This window comes from Strongylocentrotus purpuratus, unplaced genomic scaffold (assembly GCF_000002235.5).
Source record: "Strongylocentrotus purpuratus isolate Spur 01 unplaced genomic scaffold, Spur_5.0 spur5_scaffold_10, whole genome shotgun sequence".
In the NCBI taxonomy this organism is placed as follows: domain Eukaryota; kingdom Metazoa; phylum Echinodermata; class Echinoidea; order Camarodonta; family Strongylocentrotidae; genus Strongylocentrotus; species Strongylocentrotus purpuratus.
Window position 1 is genome coordinate 29,217,676 of NW_022145595.1, and position 17,951 is coordinate 29,235,626.

Sequence of the window (17,951 nt, forward strand, 5' to 3'; positions counted from 1 at the left end):
TTAATTTCCTCTGTTGCATTTTTAGAGTGATAACGTTGATGTTTTCTTGGAGTTTGAGTATTTTCTCTAAGAGTTTTACATTGAAGTAGAAAAATTAGGGTATTACTTTAATCTTAAGTACGTTGAATTCCTGATATAAATTTAAATTATTTGTATGTGCCTTGAGCATCTCTAAAGATGGAGATGATGCGCTTTATAAATATTGTTATTACAGTTGAACCTGCTTTAGTGACCACCTGTCTACAAAGACCACTTTTTGCATTTCCCTTGGGCAGTCGCTGTAGACAGGTTTGACTGTATTATTATTATAGAACTTAACCACACTCCACCTTCCTCTCTACAGGTGTGAGGACATTCTGTCCCAAGCCCGTCGCCAGAACTCTTGCCAACATTGGAGGCTCCGCCCCTCTCCTGGGTCTGATCGCCATGGCAACGGATGTTGAGGGTCTGTATGCTGCTGTCAAGGCTCTCGTGTGCGTGGTCAAGAACAACAGTCCGGCAATAGAAGAGATGCAGAGAACCCATGGATACCAGGTACAGAGAACATTTTGAATTGAATCGAATTGACATTTATTTCCATCTCATGTCAATATATTTACAGAGATAAAAGATGGAATATCATAACAGATAACTATATCAAAATTGCATATAAATTGACATGATAACATTGAAAAAAAATAGAAAAAATATAATATAAAACATGGTACAAATGGGAAATGGTTCATCCTCAAAAGCCAATAAGGCTTGACAATTGAAAGCACCAGGTACACAAGTAATAATAACATACGCTGCTGGGAAAGGAAAAAAAGGAGATTGCATTTTGGTTTGAGAGATGTGGTCTTAAAATAGATTATGCATTATAAAGAGAGTGAAAATGATCAGTAAATTGATTCCAAGCCTCTGATTGGTTGAATCTTTCCCTTTGGGGACATGGCCTTCATTGTGGGATGTTGTAGGAGTAGAGGGAGAGAAGATTCTAATTTTTACCATCCATTGAATGGGATATAAAATATATTGTGTATTTGTATAGGTACATCATTATAGAGAGGATATAGTGGGAGGTAAAATGTATGCTGAGCAGAATGATTGCACTAAACCAGTGGATGTAACCATGGACCCCTTGCCGACTTTATTATTTACTCAATAAAACTTGCTTTAGTGACCACCTCTCTACAAAGACCACATTTATGTTTCCCTTGAAAATGGTTTCTCATTGAAACATGTACTAACGGAGCCTGTACAGAAAGGCCACCTGTCTATATAGACCACTTTTCTTGGCTGGTATTTATAGACAGGTTTCACTGTATGAGGTTCTTGTTATTGTATCTTGTTAGACAATTTGAAAGACTGAAACAGCATTGTTGTTTGAGGAGTAATATTCAAAGCGATGTTGTTTCCTCTTATCCAAAGATCTTAGCATACCTGCTGAAGAAGAAGAAGCATCTCCTAAACAGTCACATTCTCCATCTGACCTTCTCTCTGGTTGGTACGATCGATAGTGGGAGAGAGTCGACGGTCATCCCTCATCATACAGCATTTGAAGATCTGCTCTGTGACCTTGAGATCTGGCACAATGCCCCCAGTGAGATCCAGCGCTCCCTCTTTGAGCACTTCCACGAGCTCCTGACAGACTCCAGCGAGGCGGAGAAGAATCGACGGCTCCTTCGTCAGCTCCAGATGGTCAACAAGCTCTTACTCCTCCTCCAGGACTCATCACTGGTCAGCGGAACGGTCAAGGCTATCGCCAACGTCCTGGGTGTGCTTCTCCAAGGAGTGCCACACCCTCCTGCTCTTCTCATGTAAGCTAGTATATGAGTTGATAGTGATGAAGGAAGGGGTTTACACAGCATTTTGAATATTAAAGTTTTTCATTCTAGTAGAATGACTTAAATATTCCATACAGTAAGATGCATGTTTTATTGAATGTAATGTTAAGAAAATACTGAGCAATATTGAGTAATAATTGATGAAGATAAGAATTTGAAATTGCAGGGCTTAAATTAATCCAAGGCCACCAAGGCCATGGCCTTGGATGCCCCTTCGATTGGCTGCAATGCCCCTCTCATTGGCCATGGAGGTTTTTTGTGCCCTTTCCAATTCTTCCTATTTGTGCTGTAATATAGGAATGTGCCCTACAGAAAAGTGGCCTTGTCTTAAATATATTGAAATTTAAAGCCGGACATTGGAAGTGATTGATTAACATTGTGTGATAACAGTTTGAACTATAATTTGTGTAAATTTCTTTCAAGTTCACAATACTAATAGTGGAGTGTAATTTGTTATGGTCTCTTGTTCCATCTCCATTGATGGCTTTTTTAGACAGGTTTGAATTAATTGTAAGTAGAATGAAAGCAAAAGAAAATATTACAATTCGAATTGAATATGGTATTCTTGTCATTATACTCTAGCTTTGGTCAGTTCTTGGCGTCCACCCTCCCGTCCGTTGATGAGAAGTCCATCACACCCCAGGAGCTACAGGAGTGGTCAACGTGTGAATCAGAACCTTCTCTCAAGAGCTGGAAAGGTAATAGCAAAACAATTTACTTCTGTTTGTATTAACCCTTCAATATCGGTCAGAAGTTTTGTTAATGAAAGAGCTTAGTAAAATGCAGAATATTGTTCTATCTCAAATACTTGCATATGATGAATGTGTAGGATCTTATATTGTTCCCGTCATTGTAAAATAGCACTGTACTTTTCTTTACATACATGTATGTAAGGGCTTTTAAAAACAATTGTGTATAACATTGATTGATTAGACATAACTCAAATATCGGTGTTCATTTAGTTTACCCCTATTTTATTCTGAAGAAGGTGTAAGAAAGAAAGAAAAAAAATAGTTTCATAACCAGCTGCAGTTTTATTGTCTTATTTTTGTAGTAATGTTTACAATATCAAAGGATTTTTCTCCATTTTCAGTTGTTTCACATGCTTTTTTGCTATGTGTGTTGCCTTTAAACGGAATGACTCATTACTAACAAGTTATGACTTATCTATTTTTCTTGTTTAGATTCAGACAGCATGTCAGAAGACTCCACAGCACTTGTCTCAGCGCACACTGTGTGCCTGAGAAACACCTTACTAGAAACTCTACTGAGAATACTACATTATGTCAACTCGGGCAGCATAAGTGTTCCGTAAGTAGTACTGTAAATCTCTGTGTATAAGGCGCACTTTTTTGCCGCTGAAAAAAATTGAAAGTCGGGGGTGCGTCTTATACACAGGTACAGAAAAAAAAAAAAAAAAAAAAAAATTTATTTTAATTTTTTTATTTTCGATTTATGGCGCTATGCCTGGCAATGTCTCCCAGCTCAGTAATCAGTGTGTTGACTCACCACTCGGAAACTACAACAACACTCAAATTTGTCTGTCATCTTGGTTTGAAAATAATCTTTCTAATAGATCTCAATATGTAGTTTATAATAATAATTCCTCAAATTTTTTTTCTATAACAAATGGTGTACCACAAGGTTCTATCCTAGGTACTTGTTTTTATATTTACATTAATGATCTTACACATTTTTCTAAAAACGACATTGTTACTATTATTTGTGATAAGTTCACAAGCACAAATCAGCGCCTTTGACTGCACCTCGATGTGAAATGAAGGTCCTTTCCCGTGTGGGTTTTCGGCAACAAAACAACAACAACAACAACATTTTTTATTTTTTAAAATTAAATTATTTTGTTTTGCCCCCAAAATAGGGGTGCGCCTTATACACAGGTGCGCCTTATACACAGAGATTTACGGTATCTTTCATTTGCTTCATCACAGAAAGCACTATTCTACAAAGGGCCATGGCTATGTCAGGCAAACGTCTTACAAAACAAATTAAAAGTAGATTTCTATTTTGGTACCATTTGAAAGACTGTTATTTGTTAGGGGGGGGGGGCATAAATATTAGATTAGCAGTTCCTAGAAAGTACATGTACATAGAAAGTACATAAAAGTGATGTTTCTCCTGTAGTAGGAGAGATCCTTTAACCAACTGACTTTTCCCTCCATTTTCTCTCCAATGATAAGTTTGGTTCCCCTCTCTCTAGCTCTTTTTCATTGTCTATTTCTCTCTCTGACTCTGTCTTCATCTCGGTCTCTCTCTTTCTATTTTTCTCTGTTGTGAATCCATGCTCTCTGTTTCTTTATAATAAAAATGGTTTATTTATTTAAAAAATATGCATCGCAGCCCGGGGGCTGAATTGTACAATGTTATTACAAAAGTATTTACATGACAAAAATTACACTATATAGAATTGTAGTAATACAAGTACACAATATATGAAATTGTAAATAATTCATGAGCGTAATACGAAGGAGCACATGTGAGTTTAGTAAATAGCATTTGTCTCTTTCATGTTTTGATCGTTACTCATTCATCCCCATATTACAGGACATGTGATGAGGTGCAGCGAGTACTTGGTTTTGATTGGCTCCTCCTCTTCCTACAAGGTCACCTTCACCCGACGACGGCCATCATCGCCCTGCGTATCCTGATAGCGATGCTCAGCAACCAGACAACCATCAACAAGTTCAGAGAGGGCCAGTCGGGAGGCGGATGGTTGGATCAGACGGAGCCAGTCCTTCATAACAGAATGAAAGTTGTCTTAGGTTAGTGTTTTTATTTGACATCATCAAAACATGATTGTGATATCTGAATTCCCATTGGGCTCAGAGGCTGGACCAAATCCTCCCAGTTCTTCATAATCAAATGAAAGTTACAGTTTGTTTCATTGAGCTCAATCGTGATATCCCACTCACTTTCTTAATCAAATGAATGTCATATTAGGTTAGTTTTGTTCGTTCATCTTGATTACACATATTGTAGAATTTAATTGTAAACTTTTGTCCACAGGGAATCCATATTGAAATGTTGGTGGTCTGAATGCTGATTTTTGTATTATATTTCGTTTATTTATTTGAATAATTACCTGTCTAATGGATTATGATTGACCGGGACTTGTGCCTGCAAATTATCTTTTGTATTTCTCCAACATATGCTGATAACTGCAATACTTCTTGCTTCTTGTTTAACTGGTTAGGTTTCAACGTTGGTAAGAGCAGTAAGAAGCCCCAGACTCGAGAGATCAACCAGGAGGCATGTCTTCTACCAGGGTTTCTCATGCTACCGACCCTCTTACCAAGACATGCAGACGTACCAGAGATCTACTTCCTCTTGATCGCTCTAGCACTGGGACATCCTCCTAAACCTCTACCAGATAATTGTCAGGTTAGAGATTTGTCTGTTTTTTATTTAAATCTCGTAATTTAATAATAATAAGAATATACCGTGCTTATATAGTGCATATCAAAATATGTCTTAGAAAGAGTAAAAAGGAAAGGTGGATAGAGTAAGAAGAGAAGAAGAGTGAGATATGCTCAACATACTTCATCTCATTACCATTGGAAAGTATTTTTGAAAAGAAATGTTTTAAGACGCGTCTTAAAGGTACTATGTCCCTTTTGCAGCCAACCTCAAATTCTGTAGAACTTTGCAGGAATCATGTATGTCCTATCTGTGAAATTTAAACGTTAGCAGTGTCCTCATATTCAAATTATGCAAGGAAACCCATTTACTTGCTAGACTTCACTGTCAGACACTATTGAATGACTGACTGGCTTTTTTTCTTCTTTGATAATAACATACATGAAGAGTTGTAAAGGGTACATGAGCATTTGTCTACATCAATAACCCACTTTTTGTGATGGCCAAGATTAAACTGATTGAATCTTTGCGCAGCATAAAACGTATGACCATTCGGTACAATTGCCTGAAAATCAAGACTATTACTTTTGGGCTCTATAGCCCTAAAGTCGATTTGATAACTAATAGTCGTTATTTTCCCACTTGAAGACATTTTCGAGCCCCACCTTTTTTAGGGAAGTTCTAAATTAGTATTATCTTTCAAAAGCAGTTGGAATTTAACTTTTTCATTTTTTTGGCCTGCAAATGGGACATAGTACCTTTAAAGTTGTCAACAGTACCACAATTTAATGTTCTACATGTTACTAGGTATGCTGAAATCTAACATCTAAAGTATATTCTTGATATTTATATGATCCAAGTTAAAGGCAGTCAGCTTTATACAATCATTTGGATAAATGTACATGCTAAAAAAATAATGATGTAGTAAGCACCGTCCTGGAAACAAATATGGTGGACTTGCCCGAACTTGATTAAGGTTCAATTGCAAGCATGCGGGTGTGAAGCATTGATGTTGATTAGATTGGATTTGATTTATTGATTTCTATATCATATTCCAAACATACATATTTTAAACATACATAATGTCCATCAGTTTGATATAATTTACGTTTCAAAGTACAGTACATGATACTCATACTGTATAGAACATAGACAATACATGTGAGAACATTACTCACTTTTACAATTAACATGTTCTCTCAACAAATTTCTGTTCATTTCTCAGTTGGATCTGAACTCGATGTGGCAGTACATCTTTGGTGTTCCAGCCAGCCAATCGGCCAGTGGAACCCTCTCTACCAACCTCTGTCCTGATGCGGTCATGATACTGTTATCGCAAGTCAGAGTCATGCTAAATCAGGTGAGTGTAGGGTGTTAGTGTTTGGTGTCAAGTAGAAACACCTACATGTACTTAGCTCACTTCAGAGTGATGGTCAGTGTGAAGTGTTTAGTAGAGAAAAAAGGCGTTCAGTGTACTATTATTACAGATTAGAGTTATGCTCAATCAGGTGAGTGTAGGGTGTTAGTGTTTGGTGGAAAGTATAATCAATTCAGTCCTAGTAGCTCATATCAGAGCGATGGTTAGTGTAAAGTGTTTGGTATGAAGTAGTGTTCAGTGTTACTTAGAAACAGTGTATATACTGTTATCTCAAATTAGATTCATGCATAACCAGGTGAGTGTAAGGTTTTAGAGTTTGGTGTCAAGTAGAAACACCTCTTTAGCTCACTTCAGAGTGACTGTTGGTGTTAGTGTTAGTAGAGAAATAAAGTGTTCAGTGTAAAGACGAATGGTCTAGATTCTATTATCAAAGATTAGAGTTATGCTCAGTCAGGTGAGTGTAAGATCTTAGTGTTTGGTGTAAACTAGAAACACCTCCTATTACACTGTAGCTCTCTTTAGAGTAATTGTTTGTGTAAAGTGTTTAGATCAGAAATCAAAATTTCAGTGTACAGAAGAATGGTCTAGATACTATTATTAAAAGTCAGCTCTTTTACCTGCTACTATTCCTTTAGTTGTAGAATGTTGCTGTTGATATTCTTATTCTCATTACAACCTCTACCTTTTGCTCATTTTCCTCCAGGCATACGATGATGAAGATGAGAAGACTAGCTGGTTACAGGAGTACCCAGTGACGTTGGTCCAGTTCTTACTCTATCTCTACCACAACGTCACAGAGTTCAAACCAATCTGTATGAGTGGACCTTTCTTATGTGGACTGGCGTCAACACTCTTCCCATACCCTACCACGCACGGCGATCAGGTATGATATCCCTGTACAAGACCTCCCCCTCTGCTTCCCCTTCCCACCCCTTCCCACCCCTCTCCTCTCCTCTCCTCTGTGTTACAGAGTTAAAGCCGAACTATTTGAGTGCACCCTTCCTGTATGGTCTGGCATTAACTTTCTTTCCATACTCCAACACACTGGATGATATGTACATGTTTGATATCCCGCTTCCCTTCCCTCCCCTTCCCTCTCCTGCCCCCCTGCACCCCTGCTGCTTTTTCTATGAGAATAGAATGTAGTCTGTAGCTGGTCATGTGGTATGTGAGAATCTAGTTTGTATTATAGAAAAGAGGTCTTTCAATATTCATCTTGCCTGTGAGCTATGAATGATAGTATTTATTGTGTATCTTGGCTTAGAGTTCTAACTTACCATGTGTTATTTACCCAATTTATCTTTTAAGTTTTTATAGGAATTTTTGCATGAGTTTTGTGGCTATTTATCTGATATTCTTTTGTCATCATAACACAATTGAATAGAAATTGTGTGAATCGATATAATATTTTGTGTCATCTTTATTCTTTTGCATGCAATTGTGTTGTATCTGTGATTAAATGTGCTCTGTAAAAAGGTGGGGGAACATCTTGAGCTCTTTGATTACTAATTTGGCAACGATTCTGATACAGAAGTTTTATATGGGCTCTGCCTGAACTTTTAACATTTATTAATGATTGGGCCATTTAAAAAATAATTGAAAGCAAGAGGGTGGTCTTACTGCATGATTATTAACATTTGGATGTCACTCTACTTCCATGCCTGCTCATCAATTTCATCTGGGCCCTGTTGCATAAAACTTACCACTGGTGGTAAATGCATACCCCAACCAGACTGTGTATATGGCATCTGCAAGAATCTTCAGTATTGAAGGACGCAGATTATCTTGAAGAAGAGAGAAGAACTTTGCCATCAACATCAACTACCATGGCAACACAACACAACAGCCAATCAAATCAAGGTTTTAATGGAAGTTGCCATTAATGGCTTAGTGCCAAGTTTTATGCTATAGGCCCAGGTCTTTTTTTCTTCCTCTCAATGTCATTGTCTTTGGTCATTTCTTATTTTCTTTATGTCATATTTCATTTGAAGCTATATTTTTCTCCCACTCCTCTGCATGTGTATTGCATGTTTGTTGGCTTCGACTTATCCCCCATCCATCTGCATCCTTAAATTCCTAAAGATGACTACTATTCAAGAGGAGAATACGTTACTGGTAGGCAGCTAATTTCAGTTTTGTTGTATGTAGTACTGTCAACATTCATGTCTAAATGCTAATACATTTCTTAGAATTTTTGTAGATTTTATAAAAGATATAAAAGCTACATGTTTATAAAGGTATAGGACTTGTCATTATCTTTATATTGGGACACACATGCATTTCACTTTGCAGTTGAATCACAAATCCTATTGAAGTGTCACTGCATGTTTGAGCAGTTTGTGAATTTGTCATAAAAGGGATTAAAGGGATTAAAGCGAAGAAGTTTCCATAGATCATTTTATTCTTGTCATTTTCAAATTGATTTCACTCTTTCGGAATTGTTTGAAACAAGTATTGTGTTGGATTAAATTTAAATGGAAATCCAACCCAAATAGAAAACTACTCTAAAAGAAAGCAGAAAAATTGGAGAAGCAAACTGATGAAAGTTTCAATTAAACCTGACTAAATATAAGAAAGTTAAGGATTTTTGAAAAATTGTAATCACTATACATATGGGCACTTCAAATTGGCTGAAGCGGTATTGTCAGTGTGATGTAGTGTTGGACTAAGCAGTATCCGCCTGTCCCTTGTAAGACATATTGTTTTCCATCCGTTGTATGTATGCCTATCATAGCTGGATGATATGGGAGACCTTGCCTCTCCACTGGATGACATACAGTATCTACCAGACCTGGATATACCTGGCCTTGGTCTCAAGATTGATAATGGAACCAGCCAAGGTGAGAACAACATGCTTTATACCATTTATCAATCCTGCTTGTATCCTCTGTGTGCCACTTCAGGGCTCTGTTTCATAAAAACTTGATATCAATAACAAGTTACAATAACTGTTATAAGCTACTGAAATCGTAGAATTTTATTTGCAGATAGCAAATTAATCATAGGAATTTAGCATTTTTGATTGATAACAAGTTTCATGAAACAGGGTCCAGGTAGGTGAAGATGCATCACTGCGGCAACACCAAATCAGACATACTGGCTCTTGCATTATTTGGTTCAAAGGCCACTGCTCTAACCCCGAGATGTAGCAGCTATTGAACATTCACTGAGTGTTGTTTTAATGTTTTGTGGGTGATTTTGATTGAGGAAGGCCTATATTTGAAGAATCACTTCAGTGAACAATGCTTTCATTGAGACATGCCATATAACTTTGTGCCATATTGTTGTGAATGCCTCAGTGGAAGTTATATGTGGGTGATATGATTTCTAACCCTGCTGCTGAATATTGTCCACAGGACAGGAATCCCGGGAGATTGAGATACATTGAGATATATGGTGAAGATAGGCCATATTTTATTTTATTTTGGCCACAGTGCTCACCAAACATTCTGCCCCTACCATCACTAACAATTGTTTTTTCCCTATATCAGCTAACCTGACTGGCCATCCAGCCAAGCGTTACGTGATGGACTTCATCAGAGTGATTGTGGTAGACAGCCTGTCCTTGCCAATGCCAAACCGCAGTCCAACAGTCCTTGACATCATATTAGAAGTAAGTGCATTTACTTGTTTGAGTTTTTTAAGCTATTTCATGTTCTGAGCTTAGATTCAAATTTGTGGTTGATACACATTAAATGATTATTGTGGTTTTGAAAGCAAGTATACCTTGATTTTATTTTTGAGCTCCCTAAATGTATGTTCATTACTCCAATGTCTACTTGATGATATCACTTTATTTAAAGGGAAAGGGTGTTTTTAAAGCTAAGTGTGTCATACTATGTCCGTTCATAGTTCAGAGTTGTTACATATGGCGGGTGGTCCATTGTGAAGTATAGAATGTCCTTTGGCAAGGCATTAATCTACATTTGCCACTCCATACCCAGGAGATAAATTGGGACCTGTTAGGATGATGAGAGCATTTGTGTAAGTAATTGCCCATGCCCTCACGGCGACCATATAGTAGGAATACTCCCCAGGGAGTGGAGATGGTGCACATTGTACGTGAATGAATCCTGTGACCAGGTTAATAATATCTGAAAAGAGGTTAGAGACGGTATTTCGTATTAAGCGCTGTATAAATCCAGATTATTATTATCGTTTTGCTTATGGACCTCTACCAGACCTTTGATTACTACAAATTTTGTCATGCTGTAACTTTCCTTTGAATCGTTTTTTCCTTAGTCGTCTCCTGAGAGAGCCACACCTTGCCAGATCAATGAGTTCCAGACAGCCATCCTAGCCAACCTGATGGAGCGTCTGCTAGCCGGCGACGCCCTCCTCGGTAAGGAGAGCGCCCTACCCATAGCCCATGGGGGCTCCTACAACAACCTCGTCTCAAACATCTTCTACTTCTGCTCAAGATTGGTGGACAAGCTATGGCTAGGTGAGTGCCAACCGGTTGTACTACTTGAATTTAGTTACATGAAGAGTGATCATAGAATGCTCCTGTTTGTTGCTTCCAAATAGCCCAAGGAGACTCACACAGCAACAATAACCCTCCAAACAGTTTTGATTGATCCAAATTGATCACAACTCAAACTGATTTCAAAATCAGTTGCAACTCCTAATACAAGGTGAATTTAAATGTTTGATTGATTTATCAACTCTGTGAGAGATGGGGACCAGATCTGTGCAATTGAAAAGAAGAAAAATATATATATGTTCACATACAATCCTGTGTCATCTCATTTCAATAGTGATTCTTTTGAATGTCTTACATTTCTTCATCTCTCTCTCTCTCTCTCTCTCTCTCTCTCTCTTTCTCTCTCTTTGCAGGTGTATTCTCCCGGAAGTCCAAGGAAGTGTTTGAGTTCATTGCCCAGCTCATAGGACAGGCTAAGAAGAGATGTAAGAAACTAAAATATGTTCTTTACTTCTTTATCTACCCTTTTCTCTCATGTATGTTTTGAAATCACTTGCCAGTATGGTCTTTTGCTAGTACATGTATATCCTGGAATATCATACCTTGGTATGTTGATGTTAGGAAAATACTTGTCAATTTCCTTGTTCCATGTGTATAATGTTATTATGTAATATATCATTTGTAGCACAATTAATTATAAGGTACATGATTGTATCTTCGTTATGACACTATCATGGGAACATATATTAGTATTCTAAACCAGCTGAATTTAACATTTGTTAGGGAGCCTTAGATAATTATTGCTGTTCTGAGATGTCTTGACGTGTCATAGTCGATGGGTTTAGTACTTGACTTGAAATGCAAAGGTCGTGGGTTCGATCCCTGACACGACACTAATGTCCTTTGGCAAGGCATCAATCAACATTTGCCACTCAATACCCAAGAGAGAAATGGGAACCCGGTAGGATGACGAAAGCATTTGTGTTAGTAATTGCCTATGTCCTCACGGTGACCATATGGTAGGAATTCTCTCCAGGGAGTGGAGATCGTGCATGTTGTGCGTGAATGAATCTGATGACTTATTATTGTGCATGTCTTTTTTCAGCACATGGGATCCAGTTGGATAACATCTATCACTGCTTGAATAGGACTGTCCTGTATCAGCTGTCAAGACCTCTAGAATCTCTTTCTGGTAAGAAATTCATCTACGCGTTATCTGTACTGCTACAGGGAAACCTGTCTATAAAGACCACCCAAAGGAGACAAGAAAAGTTGTCTTTATTTACAGGTTCCTTTAGTAAATGTTCCAATGAGAAACCATTATCAAGGGGAAGAAATAAAATTTGGTCTTTGCAGACAGGTGGTCACGAACGCAGGTTTGACAGTACCATGATTGACACCTTCTACACTACACTTTAAAGACCAGAGACTGCCCCTTGCATTAAGCTTTCACAAATTTCACAAATAGTCCAGATTCACAAAAGTTTCATGCATGGAAGTAGTCTTAACAAACAAAATCAGAGAATATCAATGATGGTAAAGCCTTTATTTTTTTATTATCTGGGAGTCAATTGTGTCAATATTTTTATTTGTATTAGAAAACTCATTACATCAAACCATTTTTAACTGTTTATCTTTAATCAATTCCAGATATTTTTCAACTGGTTTGGTTGTTAGTGTTGAATGTCTATGAGAATTTCAAATGAAACCACTGAAAATGAATGATCAATCGATATAGAGATTCCGGTCTTCAGGCTTTTGCCTGATTTTAGGCCCTGACAACTTCCCATTTCAGGCTTTATATTGTACAGCACATATGGGGCTTTTAATGTTCTGGCTTCTTTTCAGGCCCAGTGAGTAAAACTGACAGGCATCCCTGTAGATAATGTTCTAAGCTTTATAATATCATTTTCTTTTTAACAAATATCTTGTATTTTATGGGAATATCAGAATATCTTTAATTAATAATGTTTTTGTTTTTTCTTGTGATATTCCAGACCAGGTATCCCTTCTGGAATCTCTGAGACATATCACAGAGAACAGGACGTTGCTGTTTGGACCTGTCAACTACGAGTCTGAATTTATAGGATGTCTATGCCACTGTCTCTTTGTACTTACCAATGCTAGCAAGTAAGTCCATAGATGTGGTGATGATGATGGTGCTTATGGTGATGATGATATTGATGATGGTGATGATGATATTGATGATGGTGATGATGATATTGATGATGGTGATGATGATATTGATGATGATGATGGTGGTGATGATGGTGGTGATGATGGTGATGGTGATGGTGATGATGATGATGATGATAGTAATGGTGATGATGATATTGATGATGGTGATGATAATGATGACTTTGTTTATGATGGTGATGATGATGATGATATTGATGATGATGGTGATGATGATAATGATGATGATGATGATGGTGATGATGATATTGATGATGGTGATGATGATGATGAAAATGATCATGATGGTGATGATATTATTGATGGTGTTAAAGATTTTGATGATGTTGATAATGATGACAGCAAATTAATTCTCTTTTGTGTTATTTGAATATTGTATACATGTAGTTTGTTCATTAAAAAAAAATGTGTTCCTAATTCATTATGCTTGCTCTCTCTCTCTCTCTCTGAAACTAGTGGTGATGGTTCAGCGGCACCTAGCAGCCTTGGTGAAGTGAGGCGGAACACGACATGGCATGTGAACCCTATGATCGAAGGCAACAAGAAAGGACAGCGTAAGATAGAGGATGAGAACTCAAAAGGCTCAGTCCAGGAGGGTCAGCTACTGGTCAGAAAAGCTGGCCGTAGGGTCTGGGAAGATCTCATCATGGCTAAGAAATCAGTAAGTTCACTTAGCTTATTTCTGCCAACAAATTCTGTTATTAAACTTCATTTAAATTCCGTGTCAGGTATGGCTATTGACTTGTAAAGGAGAGGATACAGAGCATTTTTTGTCTTCCAGTTTATTGAGTCATTTCCATGAATCCAGCAAACATGACTCGTGGTCATGTCACTCCCTAGTTTGGAGAGAAGATGAGTGGTTTAAATCAACATAATTCATTTCTTTTTCTGACCTTTTTTGGTAGGTTTAATCATTCTTGAGACCATCATCTGCTCATCTGTTCAGACCTTGTGGAAATATTGGAAAATACATGTTTAATGTGACCGCTATTCATATGATTATTATGTATCCTTTTCCTCTTGTATTTTGCAGGTCATTGAGGAGATCTTCAAAGTCACGCTGCCCAACTCGTAAGTTTACATCTGGCAAATTATATTATCCTTCTTCATCTCTTCTCTTCTTTCAATAGAAAGATAGTCTGAACAAAATAGGATTTAAACAAATAGTTGTTTCATGTTATGTCAGGTCATGCCAATCAATGTGCAGTATCACCATCAAATGTGTTAATTAACCAGTTGTCTACCGGAACCAACTGGACCCTGTGTTATGCCTATGAGAAAGGGAGAATTCAGGAGTGAACAGGTTAATAGTTTTGTGGCATTGATAATAAGAGGCAGTTGATTTGTTATGAAATCCTAAGTCTTACTGTTGCTTTCCTTCTTCAGGTCCGCTGGAACCAGGAATACAGTGACTGTGGATCTCAAGGTGGCCAGGTAATAATTCATCCAAGCTCCCAATTATTTTAATGTCTCTTCATTTTTCATAGTTAGACGGCTATATGTTATGATGTTTAACTCCATTTTAGTATATATCTTGATGTCCACTTATTGCTTTATTATTTAATGTTGCTTCTGCCATGTCATTTATTCATTCATATCAAAACAACAGATTTATGACAAGTGCTTTATTACAAGTTTTAAGATTGTCAGAGTACATAGTTCATTGGTTCTGAAACTGTAATTTCCATCTGACTTTCCAGTTCTTGACCCATTGTATTCGTATGGGAACTGGAACTGCCTTTTCCAAATATACCCATGGCCAGTACTGCCCCCTATGGCAAAATACCGTAGTTACGGTAGTGAGAATTTCTTGCTATAATGTTTTCCTCTGTATCTCCTCCACTCTCCTTATGGTTTAGGGCTGCTATGGGCGATGCTGCAAGTAAGATGTGGAATAACTACCTGACGGCGGAGAAGAAGCTATCGACCAGAGAGCAAGCTCAAACTAACCAGTCTGTGAGTAAAAAGGAAACTTATTTTTTTAACCCTTCAAAATGGACCCTGTGAAGAATGGGTCTTAATATCTTGAATAAAACATTCATATTAAAAGTCATGAATACTTGTCTTCTTGGCTGGGTATGTGTTGATTACGGTATGTGACAAGGACATGTATGTGCTGCAATCACACTACAAGATTAGGGCCCTGTTTTATAAAACTGTTTATCAATAACAAATACTAAATTTCTACGACAAATTTGCTCTCAGCCAATGAAATGCCACTATTTCAATAGCTTATAACAGTTATTGTAACTTGATATTGATAGCAAGTTTTATGAAACAGTCAACTGGGCCCTTTCCTACAAAGAGTTGATATTAAACGCAACTTATTTGGGATTGCTATCAATTGCAAGTATTTACATACCAGATAGGAGATTGCAAACTTGCGATTGATAAGAGGGCTTGCGGTGACTTGGTGTAGATGTAAATCAATCTAGTAATTGCATAGAAATGTGACTACTTGCAGAAATCGTATCGATGATTATTATAAATGAAAAATCTATCATTATCAATACATTTGTAAGCTAGTAATTGAGCAGGTTATATTGGAATATACAACATTCATAAGACTTATATCATTATGATTTCATACTTATTTTGTATTTTTTCCATTGTTTTTAATTGCTCAGAGACTAGCCAGTAAGGTGATTGGTGGACTTCAGATGTTGCCTTCACTCAAGAGCAAACGAGAGAGCGCCACCTTCAGGTTCAGTCTCAACTTCATGCAGGTAAATAATACTCTTTCTCTCTAACTTTCTCTCAAATCCAAACTTCTTTGTACCCAACAAACAGCCACCTTTTTCAAGTTTCAAGTTTAAGTTCTCAAGATTATTTATTTCTCCTCAAGAGATTAAACAGACAAATGTATGACAATACATAAGATGAATTATAAAAAGTGAGGAAGGCAGTGGCCAAAAAGGAAATAAACCTTGTTAGAGCCCAACCCGAAAACAAGATATAATATGTAACATAAAAACACATAAAAAAGGAACACAAGATCAGATAAGAAATGAAATACCTATTATTTAAACCTAATAAACAAACTTACAAAAGAGCCTAATATTGAATCTAATATTTAGATAATAAAAGAACAAGGTTATTAAGAACCCAAGTTGCTTCTGTGGGTACACTGAAGGGACATTCACGCACTTGATGGGGAATGTCTTTTCTACCTTGCCAAGCGATGGAATTAATTTTTAAAAAAGAAGAAGAGGAGGAAAAAGTTTGTATAACCAGAAACTTTCAACTAGAGACTTTGTGGTTTCTGATTTCACACTAAGCTTATATTTTTATGTTAAAAGTATTCGCTGACAACAGGGACACAGTCAGTTCTTATGTTATTCTAACAAGAATTAACCTAGGCTACAGTATATGTTCACACGTGGCTTATCAGGTCATTTTTGCGTGTTGTTAAATTCATGTCTCCACAACAATTCATGAATTTTGCACAAATATAACCTGTATGAAAAAAAAAACTCATACAGTATTCCTATTTTAGTTCATGCTCTGTGTATGATGCACTGAAGTGTATGAATGGTACATGTTTTTTGTTATTTCAAGTTGGAAATGTTAACTAATTAATTGTTAAAAACAGACCAAGAGGGAGAGAAAAACACAAGCCAAAGGGAATGTTGGTTGATGATGGTAAAATGGTTCTGGAAGCATTGTTTGTCAATCAAACCCTTGGCATTTTGTTTTGCTTTTGGATGACTTAAACTCAAAATGTTAAAAAATAAAGGAATGAAAGTGAAACAAGTTTCTAAAGTGTTCAAAGTCCTAATTGATTAAAATTGAGAAGTCACGGAAGTCCAAACCACTTAACCCGAAAAAAGGAAGACCCTAGATACCTCTTTAGAATCCTGAAAAAGTCATTGAAACTTGTGGGGTTTGGGGAGTTCTAGTACATGTATGTATGACATCGGTTTGTTCTTGTCAAGCATTTGAGAGCAATTTTCTGGGTATTGTTCATTGTGTCAAAGGTTAGAGTACTCTGTACATGTATATATATATATATATATATGTTTGCCAGTGAAATCATATGAATTGTCATGGCTTTTCCTTTTCATATGAAACCAAGATTCGTTTTGTGTATTTATGAATGTAGGAGGCTGCTATGTGGACACACACCCATGTATTTATTGTGAGAGAGCTGATGGAGCTACAACAGAAGCAACATGAACAGGTCAGTGCCTAGTCAGGCCCAAGATGGGAACAGGGTTTTAGGAATCGATTCCGTCGTTCATGCAGTCATTGTTAAATCTACTTATTCTACGTCTTAACCTGTTTGAATTGATTTAACTTTGGTATAAAACACAATTTCCATACACTCTAGACTAAGTAAGTCTGGGCATGGTATTCAGTGGGTTAAAGACAAATGTGACCTCTGACCCCATGCATAAACAAGTAGCATATAAATCGCTTTATCAGCTCACCAATAATTCATTTCAAAGTAATTTCAGTGTACTGGAGGATGAGGTTAATGTTAAATTGTCAGTATGGAGATATTAATGGATGTTCTCAAGTTCTAATGGTTCAGCTGTTACGACTACCTTTGCAGAGCCAGATGCACTTGATGCGCTTCATGAAGGAGAAGTGAGAACAGCTGGAACATGAGTTGATGAGGGAGAGAGAGAGAAGGGGGGGGGGGAGGGATTACCCCTTCCTCCCTAGGGTTCCTACTGGAATAGTGAAATGTAGAACCTGACGAATTACAATACAAATCTATTGCAACTATTGTTACAAACAAACACGACCC

At 37.2% G+C, this 17,951-nt stretch overlaps 1 protein-coding gene across 3 annotated transcripts in view; it reads left to right on the plus strand.

Annotated features, from left to right (window-relative positions):
* LOC584014 (WD repeat and FYVE domain-containing protein 3) overlaps positions 1-17,951 on the plus strand; it is a 104,226-nt gene that overhangs the window by 50,276 nt on the left and 35,999 nt on the right. For 2 of the 3 annotated variants that reach the window (XM_030980012.1, XM_030980013.1), the window contains exons 25-45: positions 344-534; positions 1,411-1,799; positions 2,409-2,524; positions 3,011-3,137; positions 4,389-4,606; positions 5,038-5,225; positions 6,427-6,561; positions 7,283-7,462; positions 8,662-8,694; positions 9,314-9,419; positions 10,071-10,192; positions 10,822-11,023; positions 11,416-11,487; positions 12,108-12,194; positions 13,000-13,132; positions 13,655-13,859; positions 14,232-14,269; positions 14,585-14,632; positions 15,058-15,154; positions 15,826-15,924; positions 17,301-17,378. In XM_030980012.1, the coding sequence (XP_030835872.1) occupies positions 344-534; positions 1,411-1,799; positions 2,409-2,524; positions 3,011-3,137; positions 4,389-4,606; positions 5,038-5,225; positions 6,427-6,561; positions 7,283-7,462; positions 8,662-8,694; positions 9,314-9,419; positions 10,071-10,192; positions 10,822-11,023; positions 11,416-11,487; positions 12,108-12,194; positions 13,000-13,132; positions 13,655-13,859; positions 14,232-14,269; positions 14,585-14,632; positions 15,058-15,154; positions 15,826-15,924; positions 17,301-17,378 (2,864 nt within the window). The remainder of the gene's footprint in view (positions 1-343; positions 535-1,410; positions 1,800-2,408; positions 2,525-3,010; positions 3,138-4,388; positions 4,607-5,037; positions 5,226-6,426; positions 6,562-7,282; positions 7,463-8,661; positions 8,695-9,313; positions 9,420-10,070; positions 10,193-10,821; positions 11,024-11,415; positions 11,488-12,107; positions 12,195-12,999; positions 13,133-13,654; positions 13,860-14,231; positions 14,270-14,584; positions 14,633-15,057; positions 15,155-15,825; positions 15,925-17,300; positions 17,379-17,951) is intronic. The other variant, XM_030980014.1, reaches the window with a different exon arrangement.